The sequence below is a fragment of the Temnothorax longispinosus genome, chromosome 9 (assembly GCF_030848805.1).
Source record: "Temnothorax longispinosus isolate EJ_2023e chromosome 9, Tlon_JGU_v1, whole genome shotgun sequence".
NCBI lineage: Eukaryota > Metazoa > Arthropoda > Insecta > Hymenoptera > Formicidae > Temnothorax > Temnothorax longispinosus.
Genome location: NC_092366.1, coordinates 5,175,414 through 5,196,055, shown reverse-complemented (window position 1 = coordinate 5,196,055; position 20,642 = coordinate 5,175,414). Strand labels below are relative to the sequence as shown.

The 20,642-nt window shown below is 42.3% G+C and overlaps 4 protein-coding genes and 1 long non-coding RNA gene across 7 annotated transcripts; 2 read left to right on the top strand and 3 right to left on the bottom strand.

The window, feature by feature from the left end:
* Positions 1 to 69: 69 nt before the first annotated feature.
* Positions 70 to 1,875, bottom strand: Dtwd2 (DTW domain containing 2). 2 transcript variants are annotated; one of them, XM_071788090.1, is made up of 5 exons: positions 1,466 to 1,875; positions 1,117 to 1,278; positions 840 to 1,020; positions 448 to 646; positions 70 to 258 (listed from the first exon to the last, which is right to left on the bottom strand). In XM_071788090.1, the coding sequence occupies exons 1-5, from the start codon at positions 1,549 to 1,551 to the stop codon at positions 248 to 250; spliced, it is 639 nt and encodes a 212-aa protein (XP_071644191.1). In that variant the 5' UTR covers positions 1,552 to 1,875; the 3' UTR covers positions 70 to 247. The 2 variants fall into 2 exon arrangements, with proteins under 2 accessions (XP_071644191.1, XP_071644189.1); XM_071788088.1 differs by having other exon boundaries at positions 444 to 646; positions 1,466 to 1,871.
* A 242-nt stretch (positions 1,876 to 2,117) lies between these two features.
* Positions 2,118 to 7,594, top strand: LOC139818975 (uncharacterized). 2 transcript variants are annotated; one of them, XM_071788061.1, is made up of 8 exons: positions 2,118 to 2,259; positions 3,129 to 3,203; positions 3,273 to 3,485; positions 3,629 to 3,790; positions 3,872 to 4,021; positions 4,105 to 4,201; positions 4,311 to 4,535; positions 4,616 to 7,594. In XM_071788061.1, exons 2-8 carry the CDS (start codon positions 3,129 to 3,131, stop codon positions 5,872 to 5,874), a joined length of 2,181 nt encoding a protein of 726 aa, XP_071644162.1. In that variant the 5' UTR covers positions 2,118 to 2,259; the 3' UTR covers positions 5,875 to 7,594. The 2 variants fall into 2 exon arrangements, with proteins under 2 accessions (XP_071644162.1, XP_071644163.1); XM_071788062.1 differs by lacking the exon at positions 2,118 to 2,259 and adding an exon at positions 2,303 to 2,432.
* Positions 7,595 to 7,785: 191 nt separating this feature from the next.
* On the bottom strand, positions 7,786 to 13,795 carry Vgat (vesicular GABA transporter). Its single transcript, XM_071788064.1, has 4 exons — positions 12,812 to 13,795; positions 12,109 to 12,432; positions 11,884 to 12,016; positions 7,786 to 11,591 (listed from the first exon to the last, which is right to left on the bottom strand). The coding sequence occupies exons 2-4, from the start codon at positions 12,411 to 12,413 to the stop codon at positions 10,407 to 10,409; spliced, it is 1,623 nt and encodes a 540-aa protein (XP_071644165.1). The 5' UTR covers positions 12,414 to 12,432; positions 12,812 to 13,795; the 3' UTR covers positions 7,786 to 10,406.
* On the top strand, positions 12,250 to 12,909 carry LOC139818991 (uncharacterized). Its single transcript, XR_011733567.1, has 3 exons — positions 12,250 to 12,381; positions 12,462 to 12,627; positions 12,770 to 12,909. It is a non-coding gene; the product is annotated as an uncharacterized lncRNA (long non-coding RNA).
* A 153-nt stretch (positions 13,796 to 13,948) lies between the features above and the next one.
* Positions 13,949 to 19,895, bottom strand: Usp20-33 (Ubiquitin specific protease 20/33). The gene is made up of 5 exons (XM_071788043.1): positions 19,173 to 19,895; positions 17,119 to 18,888; positions 16,771 to 17,036; positions 16,210 to 16,510; positions 13,949 to 15,583 (listed from the first exon to the last, which is right to left on the bottom strand). The coding sequence occupies exons 1-5, from the start codon at positions 19,589 to 19,591 to the stop codon at positions 15,562 to 15,564; spliced, it is 2,778 nt and encodes a 925-aa protein (XP_071644144.1). The 5' UTR covers positions 19,592 to 19,895; the 3' UTR covers positions 13,949 to 15,561.
* Positions 19,896 to 20,642: the final 747 nt, after the last annotated feature.

Below are 20,642 nucleotides of genomic sequence, written 5' to 3'. Positions count from 1 at the left end.
GTGCTAACTTTACGCAGTATTTCTTTTTCATATCAACGCTCTTTATATGAAGTTCATGAAAGATATTTATTTTATATTTATCTAATTTTCAAATATATATCTCGATATACTTTCAGTACGTCTTAATATTATGAGGTACTATCCGGTAATATACGTAATTGTTTAGCGAGTCTTTTGCCAATTAACTTTGGATAAGCTTTCTGTTTGATAAGAAACTCCTTGCTCTGGTGTGTTACCGCACCATTTTCTAATTGAAACCTAAAAGAAGGAAGAGTTTCACACTTCTTGCATATATGATGTAATTTTTAGATGTATTGATTTTAATTGACTACTATATTTTTTTCATTTCTTCTTCAATTACACAAAATTATAGTTTATTCGAAGAACTTTATCTAAATAATGGCTTTAATAACTTGGGGGGGGGGGGGAACTTATGTACTTGCCTACATAAATAATGTAGTGGACCCAGCATCTTCTCTCTCAGTTCGGGGTCCCCTTCTAGAATCGAGAGCGCACTCGCGCCTGTCTCCAGCGTCGAGAGACATCCCTCCGTCGGCTGCGTCCTGATCACGTATTCACTAGTGGGTACACCGATCAGCTTGCAAGCTCGTAGAAAATACAGAGCTGGGCTCGAGTGATATATCGCCTGCACATGATAACAATAAACATTGAAAAATCTGGTAATCTATCGTATTGTCTTATTACAATATAATATTATCTTTCGGCACAAAGATAATTATCTTTTGGCACATTGTATTACTTCTAAAAGTCTAAATTAGTAATTATATATACTATTAACGCGAGAAATTTATGGATGTCACCGTATAGTAGCAATTTACTTTCGCTTGCGGCCACGTTCCATCCAGCAGAACCAAGTTATATGCCTTTTGCTCATTGATCCCAACTGGATCCAGCGTATCCAACGCAACAGCACCGGGTGATGGATACAACAAAATAGTATTCTTGTCATTTAATATCTCCGCCAGGCCTTCGTGCTTAGGCAACGGAAACTTTTTTCCCCTTTAAAGAAATGGGAAACAGGATTGACTTCGTTAATATCTTATTCAATTTAGACCACGGACGGTGATCAAGCTGAAATAATTGCGCCTCGTTCACCTGAAAATTAGGCACTTTCCCGATTCTAATGCCAATGCGAGCATCGGCACGGTGCGCAGACAGCGCTTTGCCTCTGCCGGATGCTGCAAAATTATAATCCTCGACGCTGGATTGAGACGCTGCTTCGGCAAACCCGGACACCAGCATACTTGTACGGGTCTCCTACAAAAGCATACGTGTGATTAGATTTGAAAAATTCTCGTACAGATCTTATAGGTCTGTTCTTTTCAGCTGAACTTCTCGCACCGTTCACCTTTCCTCTCTAAAGTGGAAAGAAAAAGAGGAAAGATGAACGGTGCGAGGAATTTAGATAAGAAGAATAGGGCGTTCAGGATCTCTTGACACTTGCCTGCATTGTTGACACTTGTCTCTCGTGTCGGGGGGATCGGCAGGGATTCTTGCTAGTTCTCTCCACACGTTATCCTCGCTCGTCATGACAAAAGCGATTCATGAAAAATCAAGATTATTCAACGATTTTCTGTAACCAGCGACGGCGTTTGTCAATCCACGCGATCGGAGCAGTGCAAGTGTCAAGTTTCGCGATTACCGTACATCGGTGTCGCAACACTCATGGCGATAAAACCGAGTGAATCACGTCGAATCGAATTGAATATAGAGTACATATGTGAAAAAGAAGATTTACAGTCGGAAAATTAACGACAGTGCGTATAGTAAAATAAGAAATAAACGAGAAGAGTCAAGACGTGCGAAAAGAGAGGTTAGGTTAGGATAGAGGTTAGGAGGGAGCGTTTCATTCGGACCACGTTGCGATTGACCCCAGTCACTCACAGCAGCCCCCGGGCCCCCTCGTGCCTGGAGTTTTTCCACTGGACCAGCCAATCAGATATTTTCTTATTTTAAATCAGCCAATTATAATGGTGCCACTCGTTTTGGGGCATAGAGAATCATTTAAATCCATTTAAATCTACCGGGTAAGCTGCCGGTATCGCTTCAATTCTACCAGGGCGCGCTCGAAATTGTATTAAATAACGTCGGAGACTGTCCGTCTTGCGTCTGACGTGAAGTGTGGCGGTGTGATGGTCTGACTTCTCTCCGAACTTACTCCGAAGTGTTCTGAGTTCTGAGCGCTGCTCCAGTCTCACCGTTCGGTCCAGCGACATTCTCACGACACATCCAATCGCCGTACGTTATTATCGCAATTGCGGCAAGTTGCGACGCATCTCCTGGACGAGGCTCATCTGCCCCTTGCGGGTTTCCCTTTGCGTCAATTATCAATCAACCGCGGGAATCGGTGCGGTGTCACCGATCGGCCGTTCCGCGGTTAGAATTCGGAGCAGCGAAAATTCGTCTCAACGGTATCCCGACGGTGTACCGAAACGCTGTCGTACTTACCGCGAACGACAAGCGTTTTATTTAAGATCAATGGAGTTCGCGACAAGATTTCCGGCTATTCTCGTCGTTTGACGTGCCGCGAATCTCTGCGCACCGCCGCCGATTCGTTCGCGACGGGGACGGGGAGAAGAAAAAACAATAGACCGCCTGGGTTTTTGCGTTTCGGACTCTGCGTTTTGCGTCGATTGGATTAGCGTGGAATATCGCGCTTTCTTCCGGGCGACAAACTCGCACGGTTGGCCCTTTAACGGGGTCAACGAAACGGGTCTGCGCGATCGGTGTGGGTGGGTTATTTAGAGGACGGGGAATTCGGAAGTGACATTCCTTTCGCGGCACGCAGAGCGACGTGACACGCATCGTTTCGGATTCGATCATCCCGTTGGAGCATTTGATCTATACCGCGCGTTTAAATGTCCTTCTCGCGATATCTCTCAGGAGAGGGATAGGTGTCCGACGTTTATGTATTTCTAATCCAATTCGCCGCCTTGTGTCCATTTCTACCAATGTAGATTTAACTTTAATCACGGTTTGACTTACTTTTCATCTTTTTCTAGTTCTTAGAATTAGAGAAAGATAAAAGGTAAGTTAAGCCAAGATCAAAGTTAATCTGCATTGGCAGAAACGGATTATTAGTGACCTGGGCTTTCTCCAAATTGCAGATGGCAGCGAACGCGCTCGAGGAGAAAATTAACAAGATAAGGCAACAGAATGAGGAAATCAGAAGGAGGCACGAGGTAAGAATCTCCGTGATTAGACGGATAATTGTCCTATACGTGAGAAAATATCCGAGCTTTATTGTCCAGGAAGTGGAGGAGGATAAGAAAAATGCAGCCAAACTGAATGCGCTGGTGCAAATGGTGCCGTCTACAGATTGGCCGGAGAGGAAGGAGCCGCCAGAATTTTCTAATCTACCTAGAACGAGTAACAAGGCAAAACCTGCCAAGGAACACCACGAGCATTCTCAGCAATATCAGCCCGCGAGTGGCGAAGGACGAAAAGGTCATATGTTTGCTCAGGTGCGCAAAGAAATTATATTAAAAGGAATAGGATCTTGATTTGGCAATCTTTTAATAAAATCCTTCCCGTTTGGAAGCTCAGGCCTGTTTGAACTTTGATTTTCAATAAACTGAAAATTCTCATTGATGCTTCCTTTTCTTAGGGACAGGGGCCTCCACCTGATCCCAAGTATAACTTCCTTGCTGATGCCGAGAGAGAGGAAAGCGAAAGAGGAGAGAGCACGAAGGATATTTCAAATAGAGGGCAAAAATATTCACGGGGCATGTTTAGGAGGAGGCCTGGTGGGAAGGATGGGATGCAAAGAGTACGTAAAGCTTAAAACAAAGTGTTCTTAAGTAAACCTAGACGCATTTTCGTTTTTTGAAATGATCTACTTCTTGAAAAGGATTATAGAACGAATAGAGGGTCACACAGGGATGAGCATCAGCCGGATTATGAAGCTTGGAGAGCTGAAAGAAATCGTATTGACGAGGATCGCATTAGCAGACAGAGAACTGCGGAGGGTAATTGGCGTAGAGAATGGGACAACGACAAGGTGAGAGCGCTGCGTAAAAAGGAACCGTGCGTCGCCACCGTGACTGTGTAAATACGATGGATTACATATAGATATAATTGCAGGCACACGTCGTGGACGAAGTGGCGAGATCTGAGGCTAAATTAGGGGATTATGTAAAAAAGGACTATAAAGACTTTGATAGAAGATACCACGTTAATGGTGAGAACCAATAGACGCTTGTTATATAAGCAGGAATACAAATCGCGGGATTTTAGATTATGTTTTCGTTCGTTGGATGTACATATATGCATACAATTGGTTTCTGCAGGAAATGATTATGCAAGCCATAATCGCGGCGGTCATCGTTCCTATCGGGGAAATTCGAGACATTTTCATAATAATTATGAAAATTCTTCCAACGTGTATCATCAGGATGGGCACGTTAAAAATCCTTCCGGTCCCGAAAAGAGAACTGTCGTCGCTACCGACAAAAGTATAAAAGTTACGCTGAATCAAGGAAATATGACAAAAGGCCCAGTCATGAGTGTCAAAGGTACATTTTAAAAGTGACAATATAATACGTTCCCGAATGTAAAAGGTATTTGAAATAATTTTTTAATGTTATCGTTTCAGTAAACTCGCCAAGTATCGCTGGAACAGGACGAGTCGGGCCGCGACAAAGGAGTCGCATAACGTACAGCAGTCATTCAGACGTTGAAGTAACTTCCCCCGATACTGAGTCCTTTTCACGTCCAAAGTCGTTTGAGGACAGAACTAAAGGTGTCTATCATGAAAATCTACACAAGTCCCCTAATTCGCGAAAGTCGCAGCTCCCACCGAAAAAAAAGGACTTCAGCAATAAGTCTCCTTACTTTCGTAAGAAAGAGATTAGACAGGAAGACGAAAGCCTGCAGAAGTATCAGGAAACGGAATCACCGCGAAAAGAACATGAGGAGTCGCAAACGTCTTATCAGTCTGAACTTGAAAAACCTGAGGAGACCACTACGGAGTCACTGGAAGATGATAAGATTGTGACGACTGCGAACGAGAAAGAAAGCAATATAATTTCTTCTGGAGAATTTGATGTGAATAATGTAGAAATAGAAAATAAGGATAATCAGAATGACAATTTGAATTCACATATAAATGAAAAGAGCGAGGTACATGCAGACAAAGAAGGTGAGCAGCTTGTTTTGCAGAATTTAGATTTACTCGTGTCTAAGATCGATACAGAGATTGAAACGTGTGAAGAAAATGGAAAGCTGGGAGACAAATTGGATGAGTCGCAAAATGTTCAAGCGATTGTGACATTCGAGCGCGAAACTATTGAAACAAATTTAACTACATCATCAGTAATAGATGATGATGATAAAAATGAGACTAAATATGTGGAACACTCGTCATGTGATGCTAATAAAGATACCAAGGAAACTGTACTGGAAAATGAACACCATAATTCAGAGCAAACTAAAGAAATCTTAAGCGATAACTGTGATAATAAACAAACTAAAGATATGAGTGAGCAAGAAAACGATGTTGAGCACGACACGAAAAGCTCTCCAGAAGAAAAAGAAGTAAACAGTGTTACGATTCCATCTTCAACCGATGTATATTGTATAGCAGAACAAAGTGATAAACTGAGAAGCGAGGATGAAGCCTTAAAAGAAGAAGAAAATTTGGACATAGAAGATGAAACTGCTATTACAGACGAAAAGATTAACACTGACGATAAACGAGATTCAACAAAATGTATTAATAAAACTCAAGAACGCACAGATAATAATGAGAGAGAGATTGACGTTGCAAATAGCATTGTAGTTGATAAGATAGAATCTCTAAGAGAGGATTTACACGTAGAAGAAGAAAAGGTAGCTTTGAGTGACCAAAAATGAAAAAAATAACAGAGGGAAGTGTGAAGTAAAAATGTATGAAGTGTTATGATATAACTTTGTAACTGTAAGTTACCGATAGACAACGTCTGATAGGAGACAAAGCTTTTATAAATATTTGTTGAAATGCGTGATATATATTTCAAAAGTTAATTTTTATGGCAATATACGAGTTGAGAAAATCAAGTTATTCGAATAGTTCCCAACGAATTCTTATTTTTGGAACAAGCATTCGAGAATGTTACGTGGATGACTGCAAGTTTGCCGAGTGATAATATATCGTATGTAATTATATTTTTTTGTTTCAGAATTTTATATATATACATATATATAAATACTCTGTTATATTATATGTTTAATTTTATTTCTCTGATTCTCTTAAGATTGCTCTAAATTTCGAGTACTATGTAAATGCTACATATATGCAGTATGCTATATGTAGCACGTGTGTATATATATGTATGTATATATATGTATGCATATATACAGGATGTTCCAGACCTGCAGTGTTACCTGTTAATGGCAGATACCTAAGATTATTTTAAGACAAAAATTTTAATATCAAGATGCCTATAATAGTTTTTAAATAAGAAGTTTTCAAAGTTGGCCAATCAAATTTGCACGCTCAGGCATGTCACATTGCAGTATATAATGAAAGTGTTTTAAAGCACATTAATTCTAGAGAAAAGAATAAATGAATTGATGGGCTTGAAAATATCTTCACTACTGCGCAATGTGACATAACTGAACGTGCGAATTTCGGACAACTTGATTGGCCAACTTTGAAGACTTCTTATTTAAAAACTATATATTATAGCCTCGGCATTTTGGTATTAGAATTTTCGTCTTGAAATAATCTCATTTATCTCAGGTATCATTAACGGGTGGCACAGCAAATTTGAGACATCTATATATACATACATATAACGTGCACAATTTTAACAGAAACAGCGCTTTTATAACAGAAAAAAAATAGCAAAGTTACTGTGTATGACATCTTCGAATTTTTATATGAAATGTAACCCGAAAGAAAAATTCACTCCTGTTCAAGTGACAATCAAAGAATATTTTAGCACAAGCAATAAAAAAAAACGGGATGTTTCAGATCGAGAACAGCTGTGAAATTAACAAATTCTAACTAGATTTAACAATGATTATACCTAACATTAGAGCAAAAGCAACTTTTACGGATCGACAATGTTATTTGAATTTATTTATATATTATATATATATATCTATTTTTTTATTTATATATTGCATTAATATTTGTTTTTTAATCTTTGTTTCGTTCGTTGCTTGTATGATTCGTTGACATACTATTAGGTAACTCCTGGAGGCTCATGCGACTGAAAATCATATCTGAATTGATCTAGTTGAATTTCATCGAAGGAGTAAAATCATGTAGAATATACGCACATATTCGATTATTAATTTTTTATACTTCATATATCATATTAGAGATAGTAATTAGGCTCGTCGGAAACGACGATAATGCATAAGTGAGAATTTTAGATTTTCTCAAGAGCACTTCTTTTGAACCTAACTCTGTTGTCTAATATATAAACTTTTTATTTTCCTTGTTAGGAAAAGTGACGTTGCCATATCCATAATGTTTGGAATTTCAAGCCTCCGTAATTCTGTTACTTTCAGTCATAGCATTTCTGAGATTATTCTATTGTGAAAAATAATAATAAAGCATTGTTAATAAATATAATTACATATATATGTATTGACTAATGAAATATCCACTCAATTTATCCTTCACTTTTCCTGCTACAAATATATGCATCTGAGTAAGCAAGAGCAATTCAAAACAAAATTTAATTCTGTGTTGAAAACAAATTCTTGCAGGTGTGATTCTGTAAAGAAACAATATGTGTATTATATTATACCGGGTGAAGTAAAGTACGCCCGTAAAATTTTGTTAATATATTATCACTCCTCGTACTCATACGGATAATGTATTTTCATATTTTTTTTTCATAATACGGAGGCCGCTTTACATCATTTTATAACGTTTATAGGTATATTCTGCCTACACAACACACCGATGAGGTTTGCTCTTCGCGAAAACGCCGCGAAATATATGAATATTTCTGCAAAAGAGCTTCGGAAGCCTATACGTGCTTGGTTTCGTCCGCGTCAGAACATCATCTCGAAGTATCTCATCGTGATTAGCATTATCTAGTTGGAACAACTATTTCTCTGGATTTTACAACGGATTTTATGTTGCAGCATTCTATTTTTCTCAGGCCGATAAGAGAGATTCTGGAAGACATTATTGGGAGGCTCTCTCTCTCTCTCGTTTCGCACGATATATCAAAAAGCAAAATTAAATTTTACACGACAAACATTACCGATCTACCGTCGTTCGATAATCACGAAGAGAAGATACCAACGCAATTCTCATTCAACCACTTTTGATCATTATTGTTGATACAATGGAGTAGGATGATCCCTCGTTAACGATCTAAATTGATTTCGTGAACAGCGTGACTTTACTTACATTATGTGTCATTGATATATTCATTGATATGAAACATCAATTATGCATATGACCGTAACTTATGAGTTAACTCTTAACGTCTACAATTCTCAATATAACGCTTAATATCATTCGACAAAGATTCTTTGCTCAATAAATAGTAATACATCATTATCATATAGCGATATTGTTATTATTTTTATCAATATTATCGTTCTGGAAGACATTATTGGAAGACTCGTTTCACGATTATTAACGCGTTTTAGTTAGCCTGCGAATTTCCCGTGTCTGCAGAACGCTCGTGTGGCTTTGAGGAAAGAAAAAAAAGCAAGATCTCAAGGATTTTTAGAAAGAGTACTTTTAAAAGATTTACATATCCAAAAGCTTATCAAAAATGGAATCAAAAACCAATTCAATAATTCAAAGAGTCTAAAATCTGTGAATCTAAAAATCTATCAAATCAAGCATCCACGCCATTAAACATTAGTTATCTTGAGGATCCATGAATGTCAAGAGTCCAAAAATTTATAAATTCATTTCTGGATCTTGAAAAAAAAAATGTAGCACGTTGCTAATTGTCCGTACAGAATATAAATTTTACGAGACGTATCTCGTATATAAAATACTTCTCGAGCCATCGCGGCATTCTGCAGTTTCACGGAACGACTACATTGTCTATACTCCTTAAACTAACGATCTATACGATCTTGGAAGACGTTGGATTATATAACTAATTGTACTCGGTTGTACATAACTGTTCACGCATCGTCTTGCGTCTCGTTTGTTCCGGCGACGGGACGGCGCACGGCGGACTACTTTATTCCAAAAAGTTATTTGGCAGATTCATCATCGGCTAAAAGGCTGTCGCTAACGTAGCATGACAAAGTCGTGCTCGTCCGTCCCGTCGTCGCGATTCACAATTCGACGCGTCGCATAAAAATTATTACACGGGTATGTAACTCCGCAGCGATACAATTATAAAATCCAGAAAACTGTAACAGTAGTCAACTACTAGTTAGGCTGCGCTCTGCTTGCTGCTGCATCGTGGAAGACATCGTTACTTATCGTGCTTTATTGTCACACGTTCAATGCGCGTTTGATATCTCATTTTATCTAAAGGCTCCCGAAATGCAAATGCATAAATCGGGCATTGGAAGACTTGACGAATGGATAAATTCCTCGCTTTATAGAAACGTCGCGATCCCGGCCGAAACGTGAAACGTACAACGGAATTTTTAACGGCTCTAAGGAGCCAATAATCTTCCTTCTGAAAAAAGAGAGCGCTACAGTTGGGTTTAGAAAATAGTACGTTCTCGTCTAATTTTGATTTTTCACGTCTCTAAACGTCAGCTCGCTCGAAGCTATCATAACTGGGAAAATTGGTGTGTTAAATGTGAATCTGCGACGTGAAAAACTAAAACGTGCCATTACGAAAGTACAGATCGTGTGATAGATTTTTACACGAATGAGGAGACGCTTTTACACTTTAATGGCTTGATCAATTAAAGATTGTTTTTAAGAAATATAACTGCGCCATTTCGTAAAAATAATAAAGACGTTAAAATGATGCGTGATAGGAAATAGGTATAGAGTTACACGCGATGCAAAATTCTCATACTAAATAATCACCCTCGAGCACGTGAAATATTTGATCCTCGACTAACATGTTTCAAAATCAGAGACATTTCTTATAATTTTATGAAATTTTTAGAATTGCGTTTATAGTTAAAAAGGACTTCGCAATGATATACATATTTTTTTTAAATTTGGTACTAGTACACTTTGTAAAAAAAACAAGCTTCGTTGATTATTAATCAGAATGTTATTCAGAAAAATTTCAAATTTTTTCCAAAGCACAAAATTCTCAATTATCCGTTCTTCTGTTTTGAATGTTATGTAGTCTCCCGCATGCATCAGCAATTATTGCACGAGTACCGAGCAACGTGTTGAAATTCGAGAGTCAAATATTTCGGCGGCTCGAGAACGTTTCGGCAATATCATTTTGGTGCGAGACAAGAACAACAAAAGGACCTAGCTGGCGCGAGATCGCTCAGAAGGGCAGGCCGATCTCGAAGGCATCGATCAGCGCGGAGCCGGAATCGTAGACGCCGATCACGCCGAAGAGAATACCGAGGAAGATGACGAAGCAATCGTACGCTACGGCGCTCCACTCCATCGAGTTCCTCTTCAGTTTCAGATGGAAGTAGCAGGGCCAGATGAAGGAGAGCATGGTGCCGGTAAAGGAGCCGATGAAGCCCATCAGGATGCTGAAGTGCGGTATGAAGATTGCCATCAGGATGGTAAACACAATCACGCCGACCCGCCAGGCCAGGCCCCAGACCTTGAGCTCGCGATCCACCGTCCAGATGGTCGGGAAAAGCGTCTTCGGCCGGCCGCGGAAGAAGGCGCGCTCGAGGAGCTCGCAGGCCGCGTAATACGGCAGCGGGTACGAGAGCACCGCTTTGACGACCAGGCACAGGTTCACCAGGCCCTTGAAGCCGGCCGAGTGCAGGTTGTTCGTGATCACCTGCTGCGTGTCGTTCTGAAAGGTCAGGAAGCAGATCCAGCCGAAGAGCGACTTGAACGCGGCCGCGGCGATGTGGCTCCAGTTCAACATCCAGTCGAACTTGGAGCGATCGATGAGATTGCCCTCGAGGGTAGGCAGGAAGATCTGCGACGTATAGCTGAAGACAATGACGCCGAGCGAGATCGGGAAGTTCTTTATGTCGATCGTCCACTTCACCTTCGACCAGCCCCAGTCACCAATCTCCAGGAGACAGTAACCGATGATGATCGCGTTGATGAAGAGGTGAGACATTGTGCACCAGAAGCTCAGCACGGATACGTGCTGCAGGGACTTGAGGAAGCCGAGCGGCAGCAGAAATATGCCGATCAGCATCATCCAGCTGCGGGTGTCGATCGCGCCCTCGGGAAAGGTGCCGATCATCAGGTCGCCGCATACGACCACGTACAGAATGCAGGTCATCAGCAGCTCGATGATCTGCGCGATGTTGACGGCGCGGGCGCCCCACGTCGGCCCGAAGCACACCTTGGCGATGGCCACGTACGAATCTCGTACCCGCACACGTTGCCCCGTCACCGTGTCCAGCTCGTACAGGCACTCGACCAGGATCTTGCCGGTGTAGCAGCAAATATGCGCGATCCCGATCATCGCGGCGATCGCCCAGTAACCGCCACGTAGAACGGCGAACGGCAGAGAGACGATGAACATTCCCTGAAAAATTCGCGTGAAAACGGATGATTCACGGATAAATACAATTGTATAATAATTTCCTTTTACGACGAGACTTTTCACAACTAAATGTTACAACATCGCAATAACGTTTCTCAGCTTCTATATAAATGGATATAGATTCTATATTGTCTTCCATTCAAAGGCAGAAGCTGTAGAAAATTATTGTACAATTGTATTTTTCTGATACAAATTTTATTTTTCCTTTCCACGTTAGTGAAAAGAATTTCGCACAGAGCTACCGGAAACTCCGTCTTTGATCCTGCATATGTACCTGAATGGCATTTGTAACGTTCCAAGCGGCTTGCCACTCGTTGATCTTGACACCTGGCCCGCCGAACTCTCCGCCACCCTCGTCGTACTCGCTGAACTCACCGCTGCTTACGCTCCCGGTTCTAACTTTGTCCCTGAAATCGGAGCGAGATGTGGATGATGAATTAAAACCTGAGGTAGGAGACGGGAAGTGAGTTCCGACTGGGAAACGCGATGCAATCCTTACCCGCTCCTCTGGTAGCTGAAGGAGTCCTCGGCGATCCCGACATTGTTCTGATCTCGATACGCCCGATCACCGTTCATGGTCATCATCTCGGTATTGTCGTGACCCTCGTCGAAGGACTTGAACTGGGCATGGCCGGGCTGGCCTTGGGGATGGCCCTGGCCCATACCGCCACCGCCGACGCCGCCGCCGCCGCGGATCAGCTCCATGCACGGACTGTTCTCCGGCCACATGGCCTTCAAGGTCTCCCAGGCGACGTTGACCGTTGCGCCGAAGGTGGGTATATAAAATCCCCGGAAATTCGCCATTTCTCCCTATCTGTTGCTTCTACGGCGGATATGTTTAATTCCTTACAGACGCGGCCCGGCACGTAAACTGGGTACAGTGACTGAAGAGGTGTAGGGGGTGAAGTATAGCATTCCCCAGCGAGGTAAATGGGGTGTCGGACATTACTTCGGGCTATCCAAATTTTTATCGTCCGGGTCTTGCAGGTGTTGCAAATACAGAGAATATATGCCAGTGGTGAGTAAAATGTGTTAAATTAGTAACGAGGGGAACGAGGGGGACGTGCAAGGGGGATGCGTTTGTGGGTAGATCGAGCGTGGAGGGAGGGAAAGCTTCTCTCTCTCATTACATAAAAGTCTCAGAGTCCTTAATGTTACAGATTAGTTCGTACTGGCATTATCAATGAGACAATCGTGCTTACCAAATGGCGAATCTGGTGCCCGCCTCGGATGTTCCTCCTGGGAGATCCCGGCTCCTCGACTCCCCGACGATTCGAGCCTCGCGCAGCGCGGAAATGAGAGACTAAACTAAAAACGGCCCCGGTCGAAAGCGAGGCTTCATGAAGACGCGAGGAGGAAGGAAAGAAAGAAAATAATAAGACGGAGAAGAGGTCGAGAGACGACGACGACGACGACGACGGGGGAGACGCGAGACTACCTAACTACCCGGATTGTGGAGCCGCATGATGACGACGATTCCCGTACGATCTACACCGCGGCCTGCGAAGCCAGAATCGCGGAGGCGAACCCGTCGATCCGCGGCATCGACCAGCAGCGGGGACCACGGCGGCGTTTCAAGGGATCGGGGAGATCCGCGGGGGTAATATGGCCAGCCTCCCCCGAATGCGCAGGATTCGATCGATGCTCTCCGCGAAAGAGAGAGACGTTATCGTCATCTCGCGCGTGCCTCCCGCGCCGTGTATCCGCGAGGCACCCCCTCACAAACGGGGGTGGGATAAGACCCGCCGACCCTTGAGCCACGCGCAAATACGCGGATCATCATGCGTGACTTCGCTCGAATTAATCGCGGAGGCGATTGTAGATCCCGTTCGCATCTCGTTTTCCCCTTTCCAAGATGGAAACAGATCGCACGCTTCTCGTGAGAGAAGCTGACGCGAGACACGACGTTGGGATTTGGGGTTGATGACCGCGACGACAGAGAGATACAGTTGTCTCTTCGAAGAAACGCTTGGATCACTTTATTCGTATTATTATTAACCACACAATCTTGTTGTATCAAATAGATAAAGTAGATTAGACATCGAGAACTTGATGCGCTCTTAATTAAACTTACGGAATGAGATTGCAGTTGTTATGCAGCAGCATCGTGGGAAGAAATCCTTTAGCGATATTGTGGTTCGAAGGTTCAAAATTGTAGTATATCTGATCAATCGTGATTCAATTGACGTTTTGCAATTGCGAATTTCTAACTTGCGAAGAGTTTTTATCAAGCCACGATGAACCGATTAAAATTCCATAGCTATAAGAAATAAATTAGGATACTTTAGACCACGAAGAAACGCATGCACGCTTCGCTTGGAAATGACATAGTCCGGATGTTTCAATAAATAAAGAAACCAACTTATTTATTATTCACCTTATGCGCTTCGCTCTGGATAATAATTACAAACAAAATTGGCCTTAACAATTCTTTTAAATTGTTTGCGTCCCTGCGGGTGGAGCTCGCATTGCATTGCGTTTTCTCTTTACTTTTCCTCGCAATATGCAATTGTGGTATTAAAATGAACGGTTGCTATAAGGATAAATGTCCTCGGTAACAAGATAGGATCCACGAAGACACAGCTGAGCTTACACGAGAAGCTCGCGATTCTTTTCACTTTTCTTTCTACGAGCATATAAAGTAATTAAACTACGCAATTAACGGCCTATATGCGATAGAACACGCTTCTTAAGTACTAGAAAGAGAGAGAACGTGTGTACTTTTAATACAAAATGTCCAAGTATTTATAATCACTAAGTGCTTATATAGCTCAACGTTTTTACTAATCTCCTGCTTCTAGACTAATGTAATGCTTTATAATTCTGATGCAGCCAAGTCATTACATAATTCTGAAATTATTTGTTTAGGAATTGCAAGAAATCGTGACGTATAAAATTTAAAATATTTATCACAAAAGCATATGGAGAATATATGTTGTAATTTAACATATATAGATATCATGAACACAAATATTCTCAATACCTTAAATTAATCCTCAAATATTCTAAATCATAACAATCCTCTCCCTTTTATACGTAATACAGACGATGGTTAATAAATACTTGAACATTATGTCAGAATTTTGCCAGAAGGAGGCAAAAGTATAAAGTAAGATAAGATAATATTTCTGTTATGCTTAACGTAATGGCACGTGAAAAGCTAATTTATCTCGACATATAGAAGAGATTCCAATGATTTATCTTCCTGATGTCATAATTTAACGCGGCTGTGGGAAACAGGAGCCTTAAGAAGCACGTTTCGTCGCTTATACAAATAATTGCCAAGCTCAACTGTTTCATGTGTTTGAAAACGGCGAAAGAGATCAGCGAATCGTACGCTACGAGAAATCCTCGTTGGATCTGGTGAATATTACGAAAGATACGTGTACAGCAATTAATTTACTAAATAACAATATTTCCTCCGTTTAAAAACAAAACGTAAAAAAGATCGTGGTTCATTGCATGATTGCGTTCGATCTCGTGACTCGGTTGCCGCTAAATCGTACAATTAACTGAAAGTTTCTCTTTAAATAAAATCGATATTTGTCAGTCTTCCATATCTTTTATTTCTTTCTTTCCGGATGAGAGGCTACCACCAACGGAGAAAAAGTAACGACGTTATGTACATAAGTTCGCGAAAGTGAAGGAGAAAAAAGAAAGCCATCTCTGGTATTTATGTGCAAGAATGATACACACACGCGCACGTTGGCAAATGTACAAACATCGAAAATATGTGATACATCTATCGAGGTCATGCGCGATGTTACGGCCTAGACTTTGGGCGAAAGAAAAGGTACGAGCTAAGATTTGTATTTAAATAATACAGTCATCTATGTATAGCAAAAATTATTTTGTACTATAACTACGTTGACCCATCATATACAATATTCCCATCGATGAAATTGTACGGTGAAATTCCACGCCGCTGAACGAGCATCGCTGAATCGCGACTTTACAGCGTCAGAACAATGGACCTAAAACAATCAGTGTCATTCGATTTTCCAAACCGACGATTTGGAAATAAAAGAAGAGCGTGTTACATGTTCGAGAGTGTGGCATTCCTCAATGGGGACTCTTTCCCATAGAGAACTAAGAGACAAGCGTTCTGTTCTCAGTTTTTTTTCCAAGCAAGATTAATATGTCGCTATATATATTATGACAAAATGTAATTACCGTCAAGATATATCACGCTACAATTAACGACAAAACGCAGTCATTCGATCATATACGCATATATTTCTTCCTTATGATTTGATTACTTTCAGGTTTAGCACATGAACGCACACGATTCGGCTTCACAAATTTCGTACAAAAATCGCTACCGGTATAAAAGGTATTCCGATTGTCTTTTCATCGTCAAATCTCAAAAAATAAGACAATGATTGTTTCATTTCCAAAGGTATCGAGATCGTCTCGTCTGTAATAATCTAATAAGGAAGTGCTAAGCCGTCTCTCGATCTGAGCGTGAAACTTCGAAAGCGTGGAATTTCGAAAGTAGAATAATTTGATTACTTAGAGACTAAACTTAAAGGAAACCAATGGAAATGTTCGTCGCGGTGAACGAGGCTGCAAAATTGCAATTCGCACGCGACGTACTCACTCGCTCACGTCCCTCTGCGTCTGATGGGAGTCGCTGCTCGAAATTAGGCTCTCGATCGCGCTGTCCTGTTGCGAAATCGTCTCCGAGCTCCTGGTCGTACAAAGTTTGTTGGCTTTAGCTTCTACGCGATTGCATTTAAGATTCGGATCTATCAAATTTGGATTCGACGCGGAATGTATAGAAACGTTAGGCTGAGCGGGCACCGGTCGTTGACACGAGTGCAGCATTAGCTCTGGTCCACCGCCGTATGTAGTCAGGAAGAATTGCCACAACTCTTCGGGGATCTGACCGTAATCCGAGCCTACGAAAAGGGAGAATAAGAGTTAAAGAGAAATAAAATAAAACATAATCCTTTTTGATAATCTGACAATTACGACTTGACAATTGGCCTGTTCGTTTTCGCTGCACTTCTGAACTAGTGCAATAATTAGAATGAAAGAAAGTATATTTGTTTCATTCTAACTTATTGCACTAGTTCAGAAGTGCAGCGAAAACGAACAGGCCAAATCGTTTCGAGATGAAAAAAGACTTGCTTATTTGTCGAGATGGAGGAAGACTTACCAACTTTAAGACTATTTTGCCCATTTTTATTTACAACGATGGAATTATTATCGATTGGTCCAGGTGGCTGCGTCTCCTTGCCTCGGACGAAGCTCTGCCACTGTCTCAGCCATGCCATGGCCAATGCATAAATGGCCGTGGGATTGTCAGTATTCAATCGTTGGAACAGTTCCATCTCGTACTGTCTACGTTTCTGCAAGGATTCGTACTTCTCTTCGCAGGTCGGACACTCGTACAGATGCGTGCAGGCTGGGCCTCCTCCAAATCTGAAAAAAGAAATGAAAATTTGATATATAAATATAAAAGCACAATATAAAAAGAAATAATAACATCATCACAGAAACTTACGCATTATACAAGTATTCCCAAACCGCTTGCGGTATGGGCATGCTGATCTTGTCGACAAATTGCGCCCTAACAGGGATTACACCTCCGTGAGGACATAGGAAGTCGGAGTTATCGATCGGACCAGGCTCGGAGAACGTGTTGAAGCGATTGATCCACTGTCGGGACACGAAGAAGTTCAGATCGGACACTTCGCGGGATGATATTTCCATCAGCTCCATAGTTTTGTCGCGCAACTGCAATATTTCCGGTGACCATTTTTTGTAGAACAAGACGTACGCCTCGCAGTGCTTCACCGTTTCCGGCGACACCTCGGTGACGCACTGGTCGTCGAACTCGTACCACTTGTTGGCGATAGGATTTAACGCGTAACAGGTGTAGTGGCCACCGCCGGCCGTGCCGTGGTGGCAAATGACCGATATCAAATTGTAAGTGGTGACTTTGGACACGCACTCCTTGTGCAAATAAGGCCTCATGTCGAGACCCTCGAGGGGGAACGATACGTAGTTGGCGATCTTCGAGCTGAACATCAGCTCGTGGCGAAACCTCTTCAAATGAACGCACAGTATCTCGGGTAGTTCCAGAACCTTGGAGAACTTGATGCCGTTGCGCAGCTTATTGCACTTCTCGCAGCTGTACATGTTATCGCCCTTGAGCTCGTCGGCGCTAAAAAATGCTGACAGGCAGTCGTGCAAACTGACCACTGGTCCCCAGAACCACGAGCGCATCCACTGCAGGAACCACGACAGCCAGCCCGACTGATTGGTCACGTAGACCACGTCCGAGCACGGCCCGGCTTTCTGCGGCGTCAGCGATCCCTGATGCAGCATGTCGATGTGATCTCGGCTCGGGATCGGCAAGGACAGATCTTGGAAGGTCTCCACTCGAGTGGAAATCCGATCGCACGTCAGGCATTGCACGCTACTCAAGAGCTTGCCGTCAAATGTGTCGCTGATTATGCTGCGCGTCTTCATTTGCTTCTTGGTACGATGTTTGGCCGGCGAGTTTTGCGGCGAGCGTTGCGGCGGGGCGAACGGCAACGACGTCGGCTCGACATTCGACTTCTTCATACTCCTGTTGGTGAACTTGTTCCGCAGTTTCTCCGTCTGCGACACGCGCGAGTAACGCCTCTTAGTGCCGCGCTCGCCCTCGTCGCTCAGAGAACTCTGCTCGCTCACGCCCGAGTCGCAGGTCTCGTATTCGGCGTCGGACTGACTGGAGGCATTACCGTCGATCTCGGTCTCGTCCTCGTCCTCCGAGGACTGGTCTCCCAGCCCCTTTAGTCGCAGCTGAACGTCCCTGTCGTCTTCGATGTGCTCTTTCAGCTCCTCGTGCAGCTGGTCCATGAAACATCTGAGAAATTCCTGCGTGTCATGTTGATGGTACCCTCGAAACATCGGATGAACCGTCCTGATGCCCGAAAGGATACCATGCGGCACAACGTATCCTCTGGTTTTCTTGTTCCACATATCCCGAATGAGATTCAGATAGTTCAGGCTCAATCCGGGTTTCCTGTCTTTCGACATGTAGCAGACCATATGGCCGCAATCCAAGAAAAACTGTGTCAAGGGAGACACATTGGACAAGGCTTGTAGCGCCGCATTCATGTAACACGTATTGCCGATATTCTGCAAGCCCACCAGACCCCTTGGCTTCCCAGAAAAGTCCTTGCTCTCGTCCGAATCCGTACTATCGGGAGAATCCCCGCATCGTTCGTTAAATGAATTTCCTTTCTCAGCATTGACTCTGTTTATCGCCCAATCTCCATAAAACCTGTTGACAAAAAAAAAGACACATTAAGTTTCTTTTTTTACAAAATTCTAAACTTAATTCACATTCGCCTGGATATATATATATCATAGTTACTCAGAACAAATGCTTGCTACTAAATGAAAAAAATCAATAATTGATAATCACTCTAAGATCATCAACCACTGAGTTCTCGAGATTTAGACTGTTTTTAATTCAACGATACAGTTTAGTTCAGAATAAGAATGCACAGGAATGCGCGGGTAAACATTTTAGCATTGGAAGTTTGTACAAAACTTTTGGCTTACTTGTCGAGCATCAGCCTGTCCAAGCCGTCCAGCTTGGACTCGACGCTGCCGGGAGCGTCCCCGGCGTACTTGTTGCCGATAGTTCTGAACTCGATTTGCGTCGGCGACAAGGGGGGCGACGGCACGTGCTTGGTGATCGCCTCGCTCTTGCAGGCGTAGCACCAGATCCTGTTGGTGGACAGGTTCATGTGGGCGCAGTGGGTCGGGAAGTTCTGGTTGTGGATGGTGCTGTGATCGAGGTGGGTCTCCGCGCAGCCGACCCAACGGCAGTCGGGGAACAGGCAGAGCCAGAGATTGGGCCCCGGGGTGTCGCAGTCGCTGCACTTGGCGAAGCGCTCGTCCCGGGCCATCACCGCCTCGATGAAGGCGAGATCGCCGCGGTTGGCCAGATGCGGGCAATTCCTCACGACCAACGGCATTTTGTTTTTCTTTCCTCCTCTTTTCCAGGGAAAAAAGTTAACGAAGGGTCGACGCCTCCCTCCTCGGGGCGCAATGACGCTCTCTTGCCTCTCCGGTCTCTCACGTCCTCGTTCTCGCACGCGCGCGCGCGACAATCCGGGCTCTCCCGTCCCGCGACTACGCGCGGCTCGTGACAATGCGTGCCACCGTCAATACTGTCATCGTCACGCTGTCGTCGCCGTTGTTGATCATCATAATTGTTGCTGCCATCCTCTAACCTGATCGTGACATTCGTATCATTCGTATGATACTTGGGCTGCGTTCGGAAACTTCACCCAGGTGCACCCGCCGAGCCCAATATAATCTCGTGTAAACGGACCATTAAGATCCGTTCAGACGGATTGCCACTCGTAGGACCAATCGCCAATCGCCAATTGGAAATTTTTAGCAATTCTATCGATTGGATCGAATCGTCGATTAACTGTACATACGTCTGTTTCTATGAATGCAGATTAATTTTTAATCTCGGTTTAACTTAATTTTTATCTTTTTTTAATTCTTATGTCTATTTCTACCAATTTAAAATATACATTAATTTTAATCTCCATTTAATTTACTTCTATCTTTTTCTAATTCTTGAAGTTAGAAAATTTTCAAAATTATTCTTTATAAAATAATTATATATATAAAAGATCTAGAATTTTTCATATTTTAAATTTGTAAATATTTCTAAAAAATTATTTTTAACTACTTATTCTTCATCTTCAAATTTTAAAAGTTTTCTTCAGAAATTATAGAATATAGAAATACAGAAATTTTTTAATATTTCAAAAATTACATAATTAAATGTAAACAATTTAAGAAAAAATGTAGATTTTTTCAGATTTCCGAAAATGTTCCAATTCGTATAAATAGGAATTTTGAAAAATAATTTTAATAAATGTATAAAAAAAATCATTTTAAATAAAGAAAAATTTTTACCATGGAGTTTAAACATTTTTGTGCAAAATGCACGAAAATACAAATAAATATTTTGGCTGTTAAATAATTTAGGAATAAAAAAATTATATT

Coding starts and splice junctions, on each gene's coding strand:
- LOC139818975 (XM_071788061.1), top strand. CDS start 3,129: ATGGCAGCGAACGCGCTCGAGGAGAAAATTAACAAGATAAGGCAACAG. Junction 3,204..3,272: donor AAATCAGAAGGAGGCACGAG/GTAAGAATCTCC, acceptor TTTATTGTCCAG/GAAGTGGAGGAGGATAAGAA. Junction 3,791..3,871: donor GGAAGGATGGGATGCAAAGA/GTACGTAAAGCT, acceptor CTTCTTGAAAAG/GATTATAGAACGAATAGAGG.
- Dtwd2 (XM_071788088.1), bottom strand. CDS start 1,551: ATGACGAGCGAGGATAACGTGTGGAGAGAACTAGCAAGAATCCCTGCC. Junction 1,279..1,465: donor GACAAGTGTCAACAATGCAG/GCAAGTGTCAAG, acceptor ATGCTTTTGTAG/GAGACCCGTACAAGTATGCT. Junction 647..839: donor GAACGTGGCCGCAAGCGAAA/GTAAATTGCTAC, acceptor TATCATGTGCAG/GCGATATATCACTCGAGCCC.
- Vgat (XM_071788064.1), bottom strand. CDS start 12,413: ATGGCGAATTTCCGGGGATTTTATATACCCACCTTCGGCGCAACGGTC. Junction 12,017..12,108: donor TTCAGCTACCAGAGGAGCGG/GTAAGGATTGCA, acceptor CTCCGATTTCAG/GGACAAAGTTAGAACCGGGA. Junction 11,592..11,883: donor ACGTTACAAATGCCATTCAG/GTACATATGCAG, acceptor CGAATTTTTCAG/GGAATGTTCATCGTCTCTCT.
- Usp20-33 (XM_071788043.1), bottom strand. CDS start 19,591: ATGCCGTTGGTCGTGAGGAATTGCCCGCATCTGGCCAACCGCGGCGAT. Junction 17,037..17,118: donor TGGGAATACTTGTATAATGC/GTAAGTTTCTGT, acceptor TTCTTTTTTCAG/ATTTGGAGGAGGCCCAGCCT. Junction 16,511..16,770: donor GCAAAATAGTCTTAAAGTTG/GTAAGTCTTCCT, acceptor CCCTTTTCGTAG/GCTCGGATTACGGTCAGATC.